The 21,428-nt window shown below is 37.7% G+C and overlaps 1 protein-coding gene across 1 annotated transcript in view; it reads left to right on the top strand.

The window, feature by feature from the left end:
• The window catches only part of LOC142231362 (uncharacterized), a 121,131-nt gene extending 100,410 nt beyond the window's left edge, over positions 1-20,721 (top strand). The window contains exons 4-5 of the mRNA XM_075301973.1: positions 5,151-5,647; positions 19,045-20,721. Of these exons, the coding sequence (XP_075158088.1) occupies positions 5,151-5,647; positions 19,045-20,232 (1,685 nt within the window). The 3' untranslated portion in view covers positions 20,233-20,721. The remainder of the gene's footprint in view (positions 1-5,150; positions 5,648-19,044) is intronic.
• The last annotated feature ends 707 nt before the right edge of the window (positions 20,722-21,428 follow it).

Genomic DNA, 21,428 nt, shown 5'->3' with positions numbered 1-21,428 from the left:
ATTTTATTTTGGAAGAAAATGGTATCAAAATTTTATTTCTAGAGCAAATTTTGCCAAATTTCACTTCAATAGAAAATTTTATCAACATTTTATTTCGGAGGAAAATTTTATTAAAATTGTATTTCTATAGAAAATTTTGTCACAATTTTATTTCAATAGAAAATTTTATCAAAATTTTATATCTATAAAAAATTTTGTCGGTTTTTTATAGAGGAAGTTTGTGAAGTACGCTTTAGTTGTAGAGGAATATTTTGCAAAATCTACCAAAGCATTACGAATTCTACCAATCATCCAAGCAGTAAAAAATTTGCCATTTTTATTAGAATTCTATTCCACGGTGGCAACCGTGGTCCAGACACCATCTGCCTATATAATCAATCATTAAGTCAATCCTTGCAATATTTTTTCTCCTGTGTTATGCCATTTTATGATGTCTATTAAGCGTCTCAAATCCTCTCTGTGTGTCGGCATTAGAATTCCAGGGTTGTTTCTACTCTATGGATATCTAAATGTACAAAGATAGCGGAGGAAAAACCTCAATAATGAAGTTCTTTGTGCAGCATGAGACTTCTTTGGACAGACCATTTCACTCCTCATTTCCCATAATTCCATATTGTACCGGTACTCATCACAGAGTTATGTTATAGTTTTCAGCAGGCGCTCTAAGCTCCTTAGGACCAAAGATAATAAAAGAGGAAGATGGGAGATTGGCTTGCGTCATACCAAATGTTGCATTTACCAGATTACTTTAATACATGTTTGTAATCTTTTAGTTGTTTTTCGTTTTTATTTTTTAAATGAAAAATTTAATTTTCTTAATGAAACAATGTTAAATTTTAGGCAACAACAAAAAAAATTACACTTTCCCATTTATGGAAATTTATTTCGTGCTCTTAATTTCTTTTTATTTGCATTTTAATGCTATGTCAATACTTGTCGTATACGCGTTTGGTTCGAGTATTAAACTAATGTGGTAAATGGTTTGATGTGCTCAGTAGCCAATCTCCCATCTTCCTCTTTTATTATCTTTGCTTAGGACGGCTGCTGACAATCTTCAATTTTATGTCTGTATTACCCAATACCTTTTTTGCGGCTTGGCCGTCTATGAAGATGCTGATATTTCTTCTGAATATCGGCCTCACCAACAGGAGTTCTGCAGTCCAAAAAATGCGATAATCGCTTTTCACCTTATATGAATTACTAATTCCCATCGCAGTAAATACCACTGAAAAAAATGTTCGAAAATTCTCTTTTTTCCTTCCCAATCCATTACAATTGGAATACTTATATGTTGCCCAATTGAAGCAACCACCTTCGAGTACTTGCAACCCGCGTTTTGTAGCGAACCCAGGATTTTAAGGATCTGATATGCAGATCAAGTGAATATTATTTTTATACCCTCTATCATAGGATGGGGGTATATTAACTTTGTCATTCCGTTTGTAACACATCGAAATATTGCTCTAAGACCCCATAAAGTATATATATTCTGGGTCGTGGTGAAATTCTGAGTCGATCTAAGCATGTCCGTCCGTCCGCCCGTCCGCCCGTCCGTCTGTTGAAATCACGCTAACTTCCGAACGAAACAAGCTATCGACTTGAAACTTGGCACAAGTAGTTGTTATCGATGTAGGTCGGATGGTATTGAAAATGGGCCATATCGGTCCACTTTTACGTATAGCCCCCATATAAACGGAACCCCAGATTTGGCTTGCGGAGCCTCTAAGAGAAGCATATTTCATCCGATCCAGCTGAAATTTGGTACATGGTGTTGGTATATGATCTCTAACAACCATGCAATAATTGGTCCACATCGGTCCATAAATATATATAGCCCCATATTAACCCATCCCTAGATTTGGTTTGCGGAGCCTCGAAGAGAAGCAAATTTCATCCGATCCGGCTGAAATTTAGTACATGGTGTTGGTATATGGTCTTTAACCACCATGCAAAAATTGGTCCACATCGGCTAATAATTATATATAAAGGGTGATTCTTTTGAGGTTAGGATTTTCATGCATTAGTATTTGACAGATCACGTGGGATTTCAGACATGGTGTCAAAGAGAAAGATGCTCAGTATGCTTTGACATTTCATCATGAATAGACTTACTAACGAGCAACGCTTGCAAATCATTGAATTTTATTACCAAAATCAGTGTTCGGTTCGAAATGTGTTTATCGACAAATTTTGTTCAGCGATGAGGCTCATTTCTGGTTGAATGGCTACGTAAATAAGCAAAATTGCCGCATTTGGAGTGAAGAGCAACCAGAAGCCGTTCAAGAACTGCCCATGCATCCCGAAAAATGCACTGTTTGGTGTGGTTTGTACGCTGGTGGAATCATTGGACCGTATTTTTTCAAAGATGCTGTTGGACGCAACGTTACGGTGAATGGCGATCGCTATCGTTCGATGCTAACAAACTTTTTGTTGCCAAAAATGGAAGAACTGAACTTGGTTGACATGTGGTTTCAACAAGATGGCGCTACATGCCACACAGCTCGCGATTCTATGGCCATTTTGAGGGAAAACTTCGGAGAACAATTCATCTCAAGAAATGGACCGGTAAGTTGGCCACCAAGATCATGCGATTTGACGCCTTTAGACTATTTTTTGTGGGGCTACGTCAAGTCTAAAGTCTACAGAAATAAGCCAGCAACTATTCCAGCTTTGGAAGACAACATTTCCGAGGAAATTCGGGCTATTCCGGCCGAAATGCTCGAAAAAGTTGCCCAAAATTGGACTTTCCGAATGGACCACCTAAGACGCAGCCGCGGTCAACATTTAAATGAAATTATCTTCAAAAAGTAAATGTCATGGACCAATCTAACGTTTCAAATAAAGAACCGATGAGATTTTGCAAATTTTATGCGTTTTTTTTTTAAAAAAAGTTATCAAGCTCTTAACAAATCACCCTTTAGCTCCCATATAAACCGATCCCCAGTTTTGGCTTACGGAGCCTCAAAGAGAAGCAAATTTCATCCGATCCGGCTGAAATTTGGTACATCATGTTTGTATATGGTATCTAACAACCACGTAAAAATTGGTCGACATCGGTCCGTAATTATATATAGCCCCCATATAAACCGATCCCCAGATTTGGCTTGCGGAGTCTCTAAGAGAAGCAAATTTCATCCGATGCGATACGTGGTATTAATATATGGTCTCTAACAACCATGCCAGAATTGGTCCATATCGGTCAATAATTATATAAAGCCCATATAAACCGATCACCAGATTTGACCTCCGGAGCCTCTTGGATTAGCAAAATTCATTCGATCCGGTTGAAACTTAGTACGTGGTGTTAGTATATGGTCTATAAGAACCATACAAAAATTGGTCCATATCGGTTCATAATCATATATAGCCCCCATATAAACTGATTCCCAGATTTGATCTCTGGAGCCTCTTGAAGGAGCAAAATCGGATCCGGTTGAAATTGGGAACATTTCGCTAGTGTATGGCCGATAACAACCATGCCAAAATTGGTCCGTATTGATCTATATTATATATAGCCCCCAAATAAACCGATCCCCAATCACAGAAAAATCACAATTGCAACTCGAGCCAAAAATAATCTACCAAAATTTTATTGCCATAGATAATTTTGTCAAAATTTTATATTTCTATAGAAAATTTTGTCAACATTTTATGTCTAGAAAATTTTGTCAAAATATAATTGATATACAAAACTTTGTCAAAAATTTATTTCTATAGAAAATTTTGTCAAAATTTTATTTTAATAGAAAATTTGGAGAAAAATATATTGCACAATCTTCAAAAACATCAAGAATTTTACCAATCTACCAATCAGTAACAAATCTGCCATTTTTGGTAGGCTCGTGTTCATAATTGTATATAGCCCCCATATAAAGCGATCCCCATATTTCAATTCTGGCACTATAATTACAGCACAAAAGTTCATATCGGTTCTTAATTATTTCTTCCCTATATATACCGATCAAGAACTGAATATATACGTATTTAATCGACCTTTCTTTTGTCTACTATATATCCCGCATGGACTAACTTACAATTTAGAAGATGATGTTAAGAAGTTTTAAGATGCCTCGCCATCGGCCGCAATCCAATTAATTTAATTGTGGATGACCGACTTTAGTAGAAGTTTCTACGCAATCCATGGTGGAGGGTACATAAGATTCGGCCTGGCTGAACTTACGGGCGTATATACTTGTTTCATATAAAATTTGATTTTTTGAGAATTTTGGTTTTTATGGTGGTGGTTACGAATTAATATTTTCGCTCTAGGATGCATATTAAAGAAGATGTGGACAACATTCACAAAAATTGTTTTTTTTTTTATCAAAATTTTGATTTTTTCTAAATCTTACGAAAATGGGAAGTATTTTAACTTTGGTTTAGCCCCCATATAGAACGATCTCCTAATTTGACGTCTTACTATACCTAAGCTTTTAGGCATCGCAATTTTTATCCAATTATCAGGAAATTGGAAATGTTGAAGTATCTTTTGTTTCAGGAATTTTCAAAGGAAAATTATTATATTTCGTTCATGGTGATGATTATTTAAGATATTTGTTTTCGACACAATTTGTCGAAAATTTTCAAGGCTCGCATTTTGATCAACAGAGTCTAATGAACTATATCCATGGATATATGGGCTTCGGTCATGGCAAACTCATCACCATCCTTAATATAACGCAATGAAATCATTTTCCCTGAAACTGCCAATGACATTAATTTTGCCTAAATTTATATCGAATTAATTATACTAACGAAGAAACACTAGCCTTTGTTATGACAAAACACTAATGAAAAATGATTTTTCTATTTTTTTCTCTTTCCATGAATTTACCAACAATGGTCATTGTCACTTGTTAATATGGCCAACAACATTAATTTTCACAAATATGACTATGATGACTATTATGGCTATAACCTGGATATTCACGCGTCACTTGCAAATGGCTTTTGGCTCTATGATATGGAATATAACTTAATCGTATGTCTCCATGGTGGTGGTCTCCGTTGGTATGGATGAATATTTTTTGGATAAATTCTACGAATTACATGAAATACCATCATCATCATCGTCGATTACAATGCCATACCTACTTCACCCCTACTGGATTGTTTATATGGCCGATGTTGTTGATTATTTTAATATACAGAAAATCCACTGCATTGCAGTTGTGATGCCCAAAAACTCTGGGAATGGTTACGTGATCATCGTAAATGGTCTTTAGCCACTACCACCAGTTTAACATCATCCACATCCAGTTCACTATCAACGGGTGGCTCAATATCGGGCACCTCATCGCTTTCATCCTCCTCTTTATCGCTGTCGTCATTTTCATCATCATCGTCGTTGGTAATGATGTCATCGGGCGATAACATTAATTATCTAAGGTGCGAACATCCGGCTGAGTTGCGTGGCAAGATATTTGCCAAAATGGAGCCGCAACAATTCTGTGATGCACCATTAATACCAAAAATTGCCATACAGGATATACAACCGTATTCGGTCATTGTATCCTGGCAAAGTCGTGAGCATTTAGGATTAAGCGGCTATGAAATTGTTTATCATGCCATTGCTGATGGGAACAGTGCTAATAGTGTTGGAGGAGGTGGTGGTTCGGGATCTAGTGGATATGGCGATATGGATGAGGTAAGTATCTGATATTATAGATAGAGATACATAATTACACACTACATACAAGAGATATCTAAAATTCGGGGCAAGAGTGTTTAATGTTCAATGAATTTGCAATTTTATAAAATTGAAATGAGTTGTACTTAGAGTCTATTAGATGGTGTAGTTGAGAGAATTGCAATTTTTTGCATAAAACAATGTGGTTGGAAATGTTTTTCATTGCCACTTTTTTTTAAATATAATTATAGGACGGTATAATCCAAAATATTGTAGATATGACGTAAAATTAGTTTATTTCACCATCATCATATGTCATAACTGAAAATATCTTTTAAATACCAAAAAAAAAAAATCCCAACTCAATACTTCTAAAGGAACGAAAAAATAGTCGATGTTTGCAGTAGAAAACTTACTCGTGAGCTGAACATATCACGAGGACGGATGCAACCCATATTGACAAATGGGCCGTTGAAATTCCAAAAAGGCCCTACGGGAAATTGGTGCAAATTGCCGCTGACGGATCTATCACAGGACTGGTACCGGTGATCCAGTTTGTCGCAGTTTTTAAATAGTTATAATTTAATGATTTCTATACTCGCTATACACAAATCTTATTGGATCTACACATTTAGTGAAGAAGAATTACCGGAATAACCTATTCGTCAAAATTTTTCAAACGTTTTTCATTTCTGGTGCGATTCGGATAACCAAACTGAAACAGATTTCTAAGAGTTTGTCCGAGACTGGTTCATGAGGACCTGTCTATGGAGTGCTACTACTAAAATGCCCCAGGGCGTGTCCTTAGGAACGAGTCCAAGGCGTGTCCTAAAGTGTAAATTTACCCCGTCAATGACAAACCCATGTTAAAGTGACCGGCCTCTTCCATACGTCTTGACCAGAACTAGGACTGGTCCATGCATACCAGGGACTAGACCTGTTCCGGTCCTGTCACCGATGCACCAAGAAAGGTAGACTGAAAACAGCTATGAATGCAATTTAACAGCACATGATCGCCGAATGTTATCGGAAAAAAATCTTAAATATAGTATTGAAGCCTTGGACATTCAAATAGCACTTAGCACGCATTAACAAAGAATGACTTAAAAAGCAGGTTCTTCGCTTTATTTTATCCGCCACCAAAATATCTTGGACTGTAACGTCTGGGGCATTTTGGAGAGTAAGTTTGACACTTAAAAATACCAGCGTGTCGATTATGTCAAGACGGCACTTCGGAGGGAATGTATCAGAGTTTTATAAGTTAATGCATATGTTTGCATCACCCAGAAGGAGACGCGATAGAAACATGGTGTTTTTGGAAATAATGCTCAGTCGATTTAGCTATGTCCGTCCGTCTGTGTGTGAAAACATTTTTGTTATCAAATTCTAGATCGCACTTATAGTACAATCGACTTCTAGCTTGACAAAAGTATATGTGTTTGGTGAGAATATAACCCTTTTGAAGAAATCGATTCAGAGATTTTACCTTGATTTGGTTTAAATTCTGCATAAAAAGACAATTCATAAAGTCGCAAAGCGGGCCAAATTTGATTGAAATCGGTTCAGATTTAGTTATAGCTCCCGTATATATCTTTTTTAAACTTATATGAACACCAGAGGTGAAAGTTTAACTCCGAAATTTTGCACAGAGAGTACAATTAACATTTTAGCAATGTGTGCCAAATTTGGTCAAAATCGGCTCAGATTTAGACAAAGCCCGATGTGGGCAAATATGGTCAGAAATAGCCTCATTATCCTTGTAAAATCACCAGTCGAAAGTTTGATCTGCCAAAAAATGTGCCTACCAGAAATTTTGTTTTTAGACCCCATAAAATATATACCAATCGACTCAGAATCACTTCCGGAGTCGATCTAGCACTTAGTGTCCGTCCGTCCGTCTGTCCATGTATTTGTTGTTCACAGGATTCCGCAATTATTAACCGATTTTGATGAAATTTGGTACAGGGATTTTTTTGGGCACAAGGACGAACGCTATTGAATTTGGAAGAAATCGGATCAAATTTAGATATAGCTCCCATATATATGTATCGCCCGATTTTGACAAATGGGGTTACGTTGCGCTTTTTTACAAACGGATCGTCACCAAATTTGGCAAAAGATAATCTTTTTTATCGCCCTTCAAGTCTGCAAAATTTCATCCAAATCGGTTCAGATTTAGATATAGCTCTCATATATATGTATCGCCCGATTTTCCCAAATTTGGCCACTAAACCCTTATTTATCAACCGATTTTACTCAAAGTTGGCTAAATGTAATCTTCTATAGCACTAACTAGATGTGCAAAAAAATCATCGAAATCGGTTCAGATTTAGCTATAGCTCCCATATATATGTACCGCCCGATTTTTCTAAATTTGGCTATAAAACTCTTATTTATCAACCGATAGTACTTAAAGTTGGCCAAATTTAATCTTCTATAGCACTAACTGTATGTGCAAAATTTCATCGAAATCGATTCAGATTGAGATATAACTCCCATATATATGTATACCTGATTTTCCCAAATTTGGCCATAGAACCCTTATTTATTAACCGATCTTACTCAAACTTGGGTAGATCAAGTCCTCTATAGTACTAACGGTATGTGCAAACAATCATCGAAATCGGTTCAGATTTAGTTATAGCTCCCATATATGTATAGCCCAATTTTGAAAATTTTGGCTATAAAACCCTTATTTATAAACCGATAGTACTTAAAGTTGGCCAAATGTAATCTTCTATAGCACTAACTGTATGTGCAAAATTTCATCGAAATCGATTCAGATTGATATATAACTCTCATATATATGTATACCCGATTTTCCCAAATTTGGCCATAGAACCCTTATTTACTAACCGATCTTACTCAAACTTGGATAGTCCTCTATAGTACTAACTATATGTGCAAAATTTCATCGAAATCGGTTCAGATGTAGATATAGCTCCCATATATGTATAGCCCGATTTTGAAAAATTTTCCCCTAATAACCATATGTTCGACCATAGAGGCCTCATTTCTTAACTGATCTTACTCAAATTGTGCACAAGGTAACTCTTTTTGTGGTATTAATCAAACCCGAAAAATATTAGGCAAATAAGTTCAGATTTACATATAGCTTCCATATATATGCATTGCTCGATTTTCCAAAATTTGGCCATAATACTTTTATTTATTAGCTAATGTTACTTAAATTTCAAATTTTGATATACTAGCCGATCGTATTTATATGTACTTGTAGTTCTTACATAGGAATATTGCTCGATTTTAACAAATTTGGATTTATTAATAATGGACTCAATATTAGTGGCATACTAACACCGTAGGTACAATATCAACTACAGCCAGTGTTGCTAGTAGTAGGGGAAAATCCCTAACAGGTTGGCTGATAAGTCCCCGGTCTGACACATAGATGGCGTCGCTAGTATTAAATGCATATTATTTTTATATATTACCAACCTTCAAATGATTCGTGTCAAAATTTGACGTCTGTAAGTCAATTAGTTTGTGAGATAGAGCGTCTTTTGTGAAGCAACTTTTGTTATTGTGAAAAATGAAAAAAAAAAGAATTTCGTGTTTTGATAAAATACTGTTTTCTGAAGGGGAAAAATGCGGTGGAACCAAAAACTTGGCTTGATAATGAGTTTCCGGACTCTGCCCCAGGGAAATCAACAATAATTGATTCAAGCGTGGTGAAATGAGCACGGAGGACAGTGAACGCAGTGGACGTCCGAAAGAGGTGGTTACCGACGAAAACATCAAGAAAATCCACAAAATGATTTTGAATGACCGTAAAATGAAGTTGATCGAGATAGCAGAGGCCTTAAAGATATCAACGGAACGTGTTGGTCATATCATTCATCAATATTTGGATATGCGGAAGCTCTGTGCATAATGGGTGCCGCGCGAGCTCACATTTGACCAAAAACAACAACGTGTTGATGATTCTGAGCGGTGTTTGCAGCTGTTAATTCGTAATACACCCGAGTTTTTCCGTCGATATGTGACAATGGATGGAACATGGCTCCATCACTACACTCCTGAGTCCAATCGACAGTCGGCTGAGTGGACAGTGACCGGTGAACCGTCTCCGAAGCTTGGAAAGACTATAAAATCCGCTGGCAAAGTAATGGCCTCTGTTTTTTGGGATGCGCATGGAATAATTTTTATCGATTATCTTGAGAAGAGAAAAACCATCAACAGTGACTATTATATGGCGTTATTGGAGCATTTGAAGGTCGAAATCGTGGCAAAACGGCCCCATATTAAGAAGAAAAAAGTGTTGTTCCACCAAGACAACGCACCGTGCCACAAGTCAATGACAACGATGGCAAAAATTCATAAATTGGGCTTCGAATTGCTTCCCCACCCACGTATTCTCCAGATCTGGCCCTCAGCGACTTTTTCTTGTTCTCAGACCTCAAAAGGATGCTCGCAGGGAAAAAAATTGGCTGTAATGAAGAGGTGATCGCCGAAACTGAGGCCTATTTTGAGGCAATACCGAAGGAGTACTACCAAAATGGTATAAAAAAATTTGAAGGTCGTTATAATCATTGTATCGCTCTTGAAGGGAACTATGTTGAATAATAAAAACGAATTTTGACAAAAAAATGTGTTTTTCTTTGTTAGACCGGGGACTTATCAGCCAACCTGTTATTTCCTACCAATTCTGTTAACTTACTCTGCCAAACCTGTTTCGCTTCACTTTCATTGTCGCAGAATTTCTGAATCTGCGAAATACTTTTGTTAAATAAATACTCGTAAGTCCAACGTCCTAGACTTGGGAAGTTCTCTCAAAAGTTTCGCAAATCAAACCGAATCGTAGTCATTTGTCGTTTATAAAATCAATGTGTCTTCCTTCAAAATCTACAAACCCAATAATTGCAATTTCATTTCCTTGCAATTTCACATGCTTTCTCAATTCATAGACTAGATGCTGTCGAAAAACACAAATCTATGTCAACATATTCTACCTCTTTTAATGTGTAGGTGGTTCTGGGCGGTTACCAAAAAAAAAAACCGTTTTAAATTTCATTACATTTTGTTTTTCGGATGCCTTACGAATGAGACTATGAACAACATAAAAGTGCAGTTACATCAGCAATTGTAGAACAAGCTTGCAACAACAGCCACAACACCATTTTGAACATCAGGCAGCAGAACACCCATGAATACCAGGGGTAATTTTTACTGTTGGAAAATTACTGCAATAAAATTAACAATAATTACACATAAGGGGATACGACACAAACATGTCGGTGGTGATTGGTTGGTGTTGCTCCAACCCAGCCACACTCTCACATTCACTAGCATGCATCATAGAACGTAAATAGGCCTTCGCTATACTTTGTAGCGATGAATGTCCTTACAGGCGAGTGAATATCTGATCTGAGCCATCATCCATCCTTAGTGTCCTTATGCATGAAGTGCTTTTTGCATCATTGTCGGTGTTTTCGACAATTTTATTTCCAGATTTTATTGTGGTAATTTGCACTGAGATCTGGAGCAAAGTTGAAAGCTATTGAGATGTTTGCCCGGTTTGGGAAAGGGCAGAGAGGGGGTGTTTCGACGTTTAAAGTTTAACAATGAGTGATCATTCAGAAGTTCTATTAACTATGGTTTTATTTAGTCGATATATAAATGTATGTATAGAGTGGCTGATATGCATTGTATCCCTGATAGATTTATTCCAAAGACAGCTGGCAGATTTGTTCCAATGACAGTTCATTTTATTGTTTACAAGCTGACAAGCATTTGATCTATTACATTCAGAAATAAAGTTATTCCTGATGAAATTCAAGCGTGAATGTATGATTGCCTTATATTTAGCTGAGAAACCATAAGAGGCTATCGTTAGAGCCCTTCAGCAGTTAAATGTGAATAAATCTTTTGTTTCTCGTCCCATTGCTCGTTACCATGATACCGATAATCGTGTGTCGTGTCCACAAAATGGAAATGAATACTTGATTTAATCGAAATCCACGCCAAATGGGTTAATAACTTGCTCGTGAGCTGACCAAATCGCGAGAACGGATGCTACACATTTTGAAAAACGAGCTTAGACTAAAGCAATTGAAGTTCAAACAAGTATATACGGCCGTAAGTTCGGTCAGGTCGAATCTTATGTACCCACCACCATGGATTGCATAGAAAGTTCTACTAAAGACTGTCATCCACAATCGATTTACATGGGTTGTGGTTGTTGTTGTTGTAACAGTTTTTAATGTAGTTTCATCCATTTTGTTCTATGCTTGTGTAGTTCAGCTGGTAGCCAGATCCAGGAACTCTGCGACAAGGATGGGGTGTGTCCAGAGTGATCTGGTAGTGAGACGGGTAGGCTTAGCTGGGCAAGCAAAAAGGTGACGAGTGTCATGTGGCCCTTGATGAGTATGAATTGAGGCGGCTGCACTTGCCTGATCTTAGTTGGGCCAAAACTACCCCTGTCTGCCGTGGGAGGTCTCTCTCCTCCGGTGCAATGGGCGGCGGTCGGACTCCGAGAACAGGATTAACCTTGTAGGTTCTCACCGCTTCAGCTACAGTATCCTCATGAATCCTGTTCAGACCTGTCTGGTATGCTGCCTGATCTAGAGGCTCTCTTTTCTAACGCTGGATCTCGGGGTCTAGAAGGTGAAGATCAACCCTTACATTCCTGGGTGGAGGTTGTCTATCCATAAGATGGTGATTCGGATGACAACTTCGATGGCAACCCAAGAGGTACTGCTTTGACAACATGTAGTTGTGTCGACGCACTGGGATGATCTTGGTATCCGCATAAAGGTTATCCAGGGGTGTACTGCGGAGACATCCTGTTGCGGTTGTAAGGGCAGCGTTCTGACAGGTCTGTATGTTATTCCACTACGTATCGCTCATTTGAGGTGTCCACACTGGCGCTGCATATTTTACCACTGACCGGCCAATTGCCTTATATGTAGTTAACAAGGTTTCTTTGTCCGCACCCCAAGTGCTGCCAGCAAGCGACTTGAGGACCTTGTTTCTACCGCGGAGCTTATTACAAATTGCAGTGGCATGGGCGGACGACTTATAAAGGCTGTCGAATGTGACCCCGAGCATCTTGGGGTAATTTGTTGTCGGAATTGTTTCGCCATCGACTCTGACATTCAACTGCCTGCGTACTTCCGCCGACCATGTAGTGGATAGTGTGGCTGAGGATTTGGTGGGAGATATCCTCAATTTTCTTGCAGTGAAATAATACTCACTTGTGGTAATACTCACCGATATGGACCAATTTTTGTTTGATAGGGCATCGGTTAATCTGGGGGCTATATATATCTATAGATCGATATGGAACAATTTTGGTATGGTTGTTAGGGGCCATACCCCTGCACAACGTACTAAATTTCAACCGAATCGGATGATATTTATTCCTCCAAGAGGCTCCGGAGGACAAATCTGGGAATCGATTTATATGGGGGCTATATATAATTATGGACCGATAGGAAGCAATTTTTGCATCTATATTAGAGGCCATATATAAACCCTACATACCAAATTTCATCCGGATCGGATGAAATTTACTCCTCCAAGAGGCTTCGGATGTCAAATCTGGCGATCGGTTTATATGGGGGCTATATATAATTATAGACCGATTTGGACCAGTTTTTGCATGGATGTTAGAGGCCATATATAAACACCACGTACCGAATTTTAACCGGATCGGATGAAATTTACTCCACCAAGAGGCTCCAGAGGTCAAATCTGGTTATCGGTGTATATGGGGGCTATATATAATTGTGGACCGATTTGTACCAATTTTTGCATGGAGGTTAGAGGCCACATATAATTATGGACCTATATGGACCTATTTTAGCGTAAATATTAGATACCATGTACTAGTACCACGTATTAAATTTCAACCGGATCGGATGAAATTTGCTTCTCCTAGAGCCTCCGCAAGCGAAATCTGGTGGTCCGTTTATATGGGGGCTATACGTAAACGTTGTCCGATATAGCCCATTTGCAATACCATCTGACCTACTACTTGTGCCAAGTTTCAAGTCGATAGCTAGTTTCGTTCAGAAGTTAGCGTGATTTCCACAGACGGACGGACAGCCGGACTGACGGACGGATGGATATCGCTAGATCGACTCAGAATTTCAACACGGCCCAGAATATATACTTTATGGGGTCTTAGACCACTATTTCGTTACAATGACAAAGTTAATATACCCCCCATCCTATGGTGGAGGGTGTAAAAAGTTAAACTGGGAAGAGCCAATTACTTGCTTCGTTTGCACAATAATGACCAGTTACTGAATTCGGTTGTCTCGAAGAGAAAACATTCCAGATTGTGAACCAAGAAAATGATCGGGTTTACTTGCCAAAGAGGTCAGCTGAAAATTTTAACATTCTATTTGCCACTATGGAGCCACCGTGGTGCAATAGATAGCATGACCGCCTTGCATACACAAGGCCGTGGGTTCGATTCCTGCTTCGACCGAACACCAAAAAGTTTTTCAGCGGTGAATTATCCCACCTCAGTAATGCTGGTGACATTTCTGAGGGTTTCAAAGCTTCTCTAAGTTGTTTCACTGCAATGTGGAACGCCGTTCGGACTCGGCTATAAAAAGGAGGTCCCTTGTCATTGAGCTTAACATGGAATAGGGCAACACTCAGTGATAAGAGAGAAGTTCTCCAATGTGGTATCAGAATGGACTGAATAGTCTAAGTGAGCCTGATACATCGGGCTGCCACTTAACCTAAACTAATCAGTGGCTTCTAGAACTCAAGCGTCGCCGATGGTAATGGTGGGGACTACCGTAACTGCCGATGGCTACTTGCCGCTCTTATTCACCGACTGTGGGGTCAAAATAAATGCCGAATATTATAAGGAAAATGTCTTAAAGAGAGTATTGAAGCTCTAGGCAGTCAATTATTTTGACAGCAGACTTTCCAGGCAGTAGACTCAGCACAGGTAAACCCAGAAGGGATCAAAAACGAAGTTCCTCGTTTAATTTCCCAATGGTCATCAAAATCTTTGCAACTCGATACGTTTGCCGAAAAAGTCAGCTGAAATTTCGATTAGCCACGTGAACTCGAGCGCCGCTAATGGTAATGTGGTCGACCGCCGTCCATAGACAATGGGCTCAAAATAAATGGCAAATATTATAGTTAAAATGTTCTAAAGACAATAATGGAGCTCTGGGCACACAAACAAACGTAAGCCACGAACTTTTCAAATGGTCCCAGCGCCATCGCGTTCAGCACGCGTCAATCAAAAATGGGCAAGGAAGTAGGTTCCTCGCTTCCTTTCTACTGTATAATGGCCACCATCATCTCGGGATCTCAATCCGTTGGACTTTTGCACCTGGAACATTTAGGAGAGTAAGTTTGGTATTAAAAATACCAACCAACGATCATCTCAAGAGGGTGCCTCAACGGGAATAAGTGAAAATACCGCAGAGCCACTTTCGTGCAGCGTGTGACCGTTTCGTCGGCCTTGTAAAGGGCATAATTCGTTCAAAGATAGCCTATAGTCAAACAAATTTGAACTGATTCTAACATTTGATATTAGTTACGAAGATGGCTGAGAGAACAGAATTGGGCGTAGAGGAGGACCCATATTACGAGATTTTATTCCGATTACCGGAAACGGCATATTCCAACAGGATCCGCATTATGTAGGTGCCGAGACATATAGGGGCATATAGGGAAGTGAATTTAGAGAACGCAACGTGTATTGAGGCAAAGCGAACATAGTTGGATCAATGGGCACAGGAGACACAAACAGCGACGTGGACGAACGGTCGGAATAACGACGAAAATGTATCCCAGACAACAAAAAGTGTGTAGAACTACTCAAGACAGTAGGACAACCGATAGGAGAAAGGTTGTGGAGTCGTAGCCGAAGCCGGTGTCTAAAAATTTTTGCTGGATTCAGAGTCGGATCCGGAGTCGTCCGACTCTGCCGAAACATAACAGATTTCAGACGACACGAAGTATCGAGTTTCGATAGCAGTATCATAGTACCTATCGTTCTGAAGTATTGGCAAACACGTTGATTTCGAAGATAGGTCATACCGGACAATTTTGTGATATAGCAACTACATATAAACCGAGCGATTTTCCACCATTTTACTTCTATGGAAACAATATTCCTAAATGTCGAGCTGTTCATGTCACCTGGATTGGAAATGCTGGAGTCGGAGCCAGAGTCGAACAAAATTGGATCGACTCCACAGCCATGGTTAGGAAGGACGTGCGAATAAGGACAGGAAACCTAGAATTGAGAGCACATCTTGTGCCGAAGAAGACCAGCAGAGGTGCTTTGAGGATGATGAGATCTTGGAACACTACCATTGTCACTGCCCTGTCTTTACTAGGCAAAGAGATAACGATATCGGTGGAAACAGGGACTGGGAAAAATTAAGAAATTCGTTAGGAAGACAGAATTCCAGAAGGATACAATGGAAACAAGAAGTTAGACTTCACAACAAGCCGAACACTGACTTTGGTGCATGTCTACTGACATGACTGAGGGTAACCGGAATCCTCTTTTTAACCTAACCTACGAAATTTTTTGCTTTTCAACAATAAAATAAAAATGAAAGCAAAATATAGCGCTTTAACTTGGTGATGGACGGATACCAAGGGCTAGTATTCTCAGGAGGTGATTCTGTGTCGATCGGTATATATTTTATAGGGCCTAAAATCAAAATGTCTGGTAGGCAATTTTTTTGCAGATCAAAGTTATTATACCGTAATCAATATGTGATTTAGAATATAAAACAAAAATATTTTATTTATTTGCTTCCCCCCCACCCCCCCTCACTCACTACAGCAACATTCTTAAACAAAAAAGTATATATGGCCGTAAGTAAGGCCAGGCCGAATCTAATGTACCCTCCACCATGGATAGCGTAGAAACTTCTACGTAAGACTGTCATCCACAATCGAATTACTTGGGTTGTGGTATCTTAAATCGTTTTCTAAATTGTGAATTAGTCCATACGTGGTATATATTAGACAAAAAAGGTATGTGTATGTAATTTCACAAATAATTACGAATCGATATGGACTATTGCACGGTACGTAGGGAACCAGAATTGAAATATGGGGGTCGCTTATATGTGTGGGTCACAATTATGAACTTGATATGGACCAATTTTTGTGATTGGGGATCGATTTATCTGAGGGCTATATATAACTATAGGCCGATATGGACCTAGTTAGGCATGGTTGTTAACGGCCATATACTAGCACAATGTACCAAATTTCAACTGACTCGGATAAAATTTGCTCCTCCAAGAGGTTACAAAACCAAATCTCGGGATCGGTTTATATGGGGGCTATATATGATTATGGACTGATATGGACCACTTTTGGCATGGTTGATAAATATCACCACGTACCAAATTTCAACCAGATCGGATGAATTTTGCTTCTCCAAAAGGCACCGGAGGTCAAATCTGGGGATCGGTTTATATGGGGATTATATATAATTATGGACCGATTTCGACCAATTTTTGCATGGGTGTTTGAGGCCATATATTAATACCACGTACCAAATATCAACTGAATCAGATGAATTTTGGTCTTCCAAGAGGCTCCGGAGGTCAAATCAGTTGATCGGTTTATATGGGGGCTATATATAATTATGCACCGATGTGGACCAATTTTTGCATGGTCATTAGATACCATATATTTACACCATGTACCAAGGTCGTATTCAGGGGGGGTGAGGGGGATCAAACCTCCCCCCGAAATGAATGAATATTTTTATATAAATAAATATATATTTTTTGCTGCATAGAAAAATTTTATCGAAGATGTTGAAGAAAAGCTGGAGGTTTTATTTTGAAAAACGCTTACCTATAAAACTTGCACAAATCATAGAATACTAGTTGAAAAGCCCGTCAAACGACGGTCGAAAAAAACAAATTGTTTTTGTTCTCGCACCACAAATTTAATTTTTGGAAAATGTATTTCTGCTTTTTATGTGTGTTTGTTGTTCTTTTTGTGACTCGCTTTGTTTGGCCATTGCAACAACAACGAAACAGCCAAACACACATGTGTAAATGAAGTGGCGCAAAACCTGCGAAAAGAACCTGCATAATTCAGCGATGGAAGTAATAAAAAGATATTTCCAAACGTGCATATTCTTTTAAAAATTTTGGTCACTTTGCCAGTTACTCTGGGATGGAAAATAAAATTTTTAAGAAAGTACAAAAAAAGTAGTTTTTGAGCGGAAAGGTACTTTTTACTAAATTTCTACAAAAATTTCACTGGAAGATTATTGTCAAGAGACTGAATTTTAAAGAAAATAAAATTTTGACAAAATTTACTATATAAATAAAATTTTTCAAAAAAAAATCTATAGAAAAAAAATTTTGCAAAATTTTTTCTATAGAAATAAAATTTTGCAAAAATTTCCTGTAGAAATAAAATTTTTACAAATTTTCAATTGAAATAAAATTTTGTCAAAATTTTCTATAAAAATAAAATTTTGCAAAAATTCTATATAGAAATAAAATTTTGACAATATTTTCTACCGAAATAAAAAATTGATAATATAGAATCGCATTCTTTTTTCGACTAAAACATTCTTGAAGATCAATAAAATCCTGTGTTTGACTATGTCTTTTACAAAATCGAGATTTTCTTCCCACATGAACATGTCTGTTTTGCCATATTTGTAAAAGACTATTAACAAATAAGGTTGATAAAGACTTTCTCAAAATATTAAAATATTTTGTCAAAGCTATTGTACCATAACTCTGATATCGAGTCAAAAATGTCTACACAAAATGTACTAAATCATTCGCGGGGGTACTACGGTATTGACCGGGGTGAAAAAGTTTTGAAAAAGTACTGCATTTTCCATCCCTGCAGTTACTACGTGCTCATCCGAACGCTCATTTTCAACAATGAAGAGATTAAAGACGTATCTTAGAAATTCGACTAGCGAGAGTAGACTCAAAGGATTGGCATTAATGTCGGTTTATCACCGAATAAATGTGCCGACTGAAGAAGTCATTGATTTATTTGCTGCCCAAAAAGCCCGTCGGCTCAATTTAATATTATAAAAATATTGTATACATACCTATGCATAAATAAAATTTTCTACACAAGAGATTATATGAATATTTTTTTTTTAAGTTGAACAGTAGGGTATAAAAAAAAACATTCTTTAATGTATATTTTCTGAATCTTTACTTTGCCCTTTATCTTTTCCAAGTATTGATATATTCTCTAATTAAAAACCCAAAGGCTGTGCCTCTTGCCCCAAGACAACTAACATAAAACTCTTTCCAAGGATTTGCTCCTTCAATGAGAAAAACCAACAACAATCTCTGTTGTCAAAAATATTACCATAATTTTGTTCACGTACCATTTATTCATTGAGGATTTTCTTGTTATCTTTTCTTTTCTCTTTTTTGCTTCTTCTCTTTCCCATACAGATACGAGGCAAACGACTAAATGGGTCGGCACATTCAGCGAAATTAACAAAACTTAGCCCAAATACACGTTACCATATTTGTGTTATCGGTACCGGTAATTGGCTATCGGAGCCTGTGGCAAATGCTTTACAAAGGATACACGTTAACGATAGCTTCCTTATGCCGCCCCGTGATGACCCCAATGTAGCACAAACTGTTTCGGCCTATCCTTATGCCGCCGCCGTATCATCTTCGTCATCATCACCATCGTCATCGTCATCGGAGCCCTATACTCCATACCATTTATCGTACACGGGTAGTTTGTTTGATTCAAATGGCATGACCTTCGGCGAACATCCATCGATGGCCCAACCCCAACAGCAGCAGGCCTTAATCGAAAACGCTGTCGCCACGGAAAATGATGCCCTCCAAGAGGTTCTCAAAAACTCCCGCTTTTCCACATGCACCGATGTACAGACGCTAGATTCAACACCCAGTGTTATCACCGATGAAAATGGCCTGGCTACTAATGGATTCATCCATTCGATACTCACTCGACGCCTTGGTCTTATTGTGGGCTGTTGCATGGGCATTATTGTCTTCATTGTTATGATTTCGGTCCTCAGCTATGTGAAGCTGAAGAAGCAACGCATTGAGAACGCCAAACGGCAGGCGGCCCTGCCACCCGACTACATGTCCTATCGTCACTTTTCCATACCCAATGAGGAATTGTTGAGGGCCGGCGGTGTGGGTGGTGGCACAGTTATGTCCAGCGTACCGAGTGGCATTAGTGCCCATATCAGTGGCACTAGTTTGAGTACGAGTGCAACGACAACGGCAACAGCCACAACACCGCTTGGTATTCTAAAGGTAACCGAAAGTCTGAATAATGCCACGGGCAATGGAGGTGCTGGTGTTAGTGTTGCGGCCACAGTAACATCGGCCGGCAATACGGTCATAGCCGGAGGCAATGGTACTTTAAATTTGGCCACCTCGCATGCCAGCGATGGAGGTGTAGTGGCTTTGGCGACATCGACTGCAAATAACCATCATCATATGCCATCACATAACCACAATCATCATCAGCATCATCCAAACCAACAACAACACCATCAACATTATCAACAAGGAAATGGCAATGTCGTTGGCTATGGTATGGCAGCAGGAGTCGTTCTAGGTGCAAATCATTTAAATAATGTCTCCTGTTAGTAGATCTAAGAGTGTGTAGAGAAAGAGAGAGGGCAAGAGCGAGAGAAGTAGAATGTAGATTCAACTGAAGGGCCTATAGTTTTAAATACTGGCCAAGACTGTGTGCTCTGGTGACTGGTGGTGGCAAGGTGTCTATGTCACATTCAATTTAAAAAAAAAAAAACAAAAAACAAACAGGACAACAAAATTATAATAGAACAAAACACAAGGATAAGAGAATGGAAAAAAGATGAAGAAAAAAAAAAAACAATTACTATATTAAAACCAGTTAATTATAAGTTTTTGTAAGAGCGCGTGTGTGTATTTGTATGTGTGCGTGAGTATGAATGTGATTTTGTATGTATATGTGTGAGTTTCAGTGTGCATGGGCTATAGAACTACTACAACTACATACACTCTATTATGTCTTCACTGAATTTTGTTTTCTCATAAACACATCTCTTCGTCTTTAAAAGATAATCGCTTGAAATCTCTGAGTGTGTAGCACAGTCGATTGAGAGGGCTTTGTTTCAATTTCATAATTTCATTTTAATCAAATTAATTTTTAACCCTAGAAAGTCATCCTTCATCAAAATGATAAAATTTTCTAAAGAAATAAAAGTTTAACAAAATTTTCTATAGGAATAAAATTTTCTTTCGAAATAAAATTTGACAAAATATTCTATAGGAATAAAATTTTCTTTAAAAATTAAAATTCGACAAAATCTTTCATAGAAATAAAACTTCGACAATATCTTTCATATAAATAAAATATTGATAAAGGTTTCTAAAGAAATAATATTTTGACAAAGTTTTCTATACAAATAAAATTTTGAGAACATTTTCTATAGAAATAACATTTTGAGAAAATTTTCTATAGAAATAACATTTTGAAAAAATTTTCTATAGAAATAAAATGTTGACAAAATTTTCTATAGAAATAAAATTTTGACAAAAATTTTTATAGAAATAAAATTTTGATAAAATTTTCTATAGGAATAAAATTTTGACAACATTTTCTATAGGAATAACATTTTTATAAAATGTTCTATAGGAATAAAATTTTGACAAAATTTTCTATAGAAATAAAATGTTGACAACATTTTCTATAGAAATAAAATTTTAACAAAATTTTCTATAAGAATAACATTTTGACAACATTTTCTATAGGAAAAAACATTTTGACAAAATTTTCTATAGGAATACAATTTTGACAA

This window comes from Haematobia irritans, chromosome 3 (genome assembly GCF_050003625.1).
Source record: "Haematobia irritans isolate KBUSLIRL chromosome 3, ASM5000362v1, whole genome shotgun sequence".
Lineage (NCBI taxonomy): Eukaryota > Metazoa > Arthropoda > Insecta > Diptera > Muscidae > Haematobia > Haematobia irritans.
Note: the sequence above shows the minus strand (reverse complement) of the source record. Positions and strands in the feature narration are given on the sequence as shown.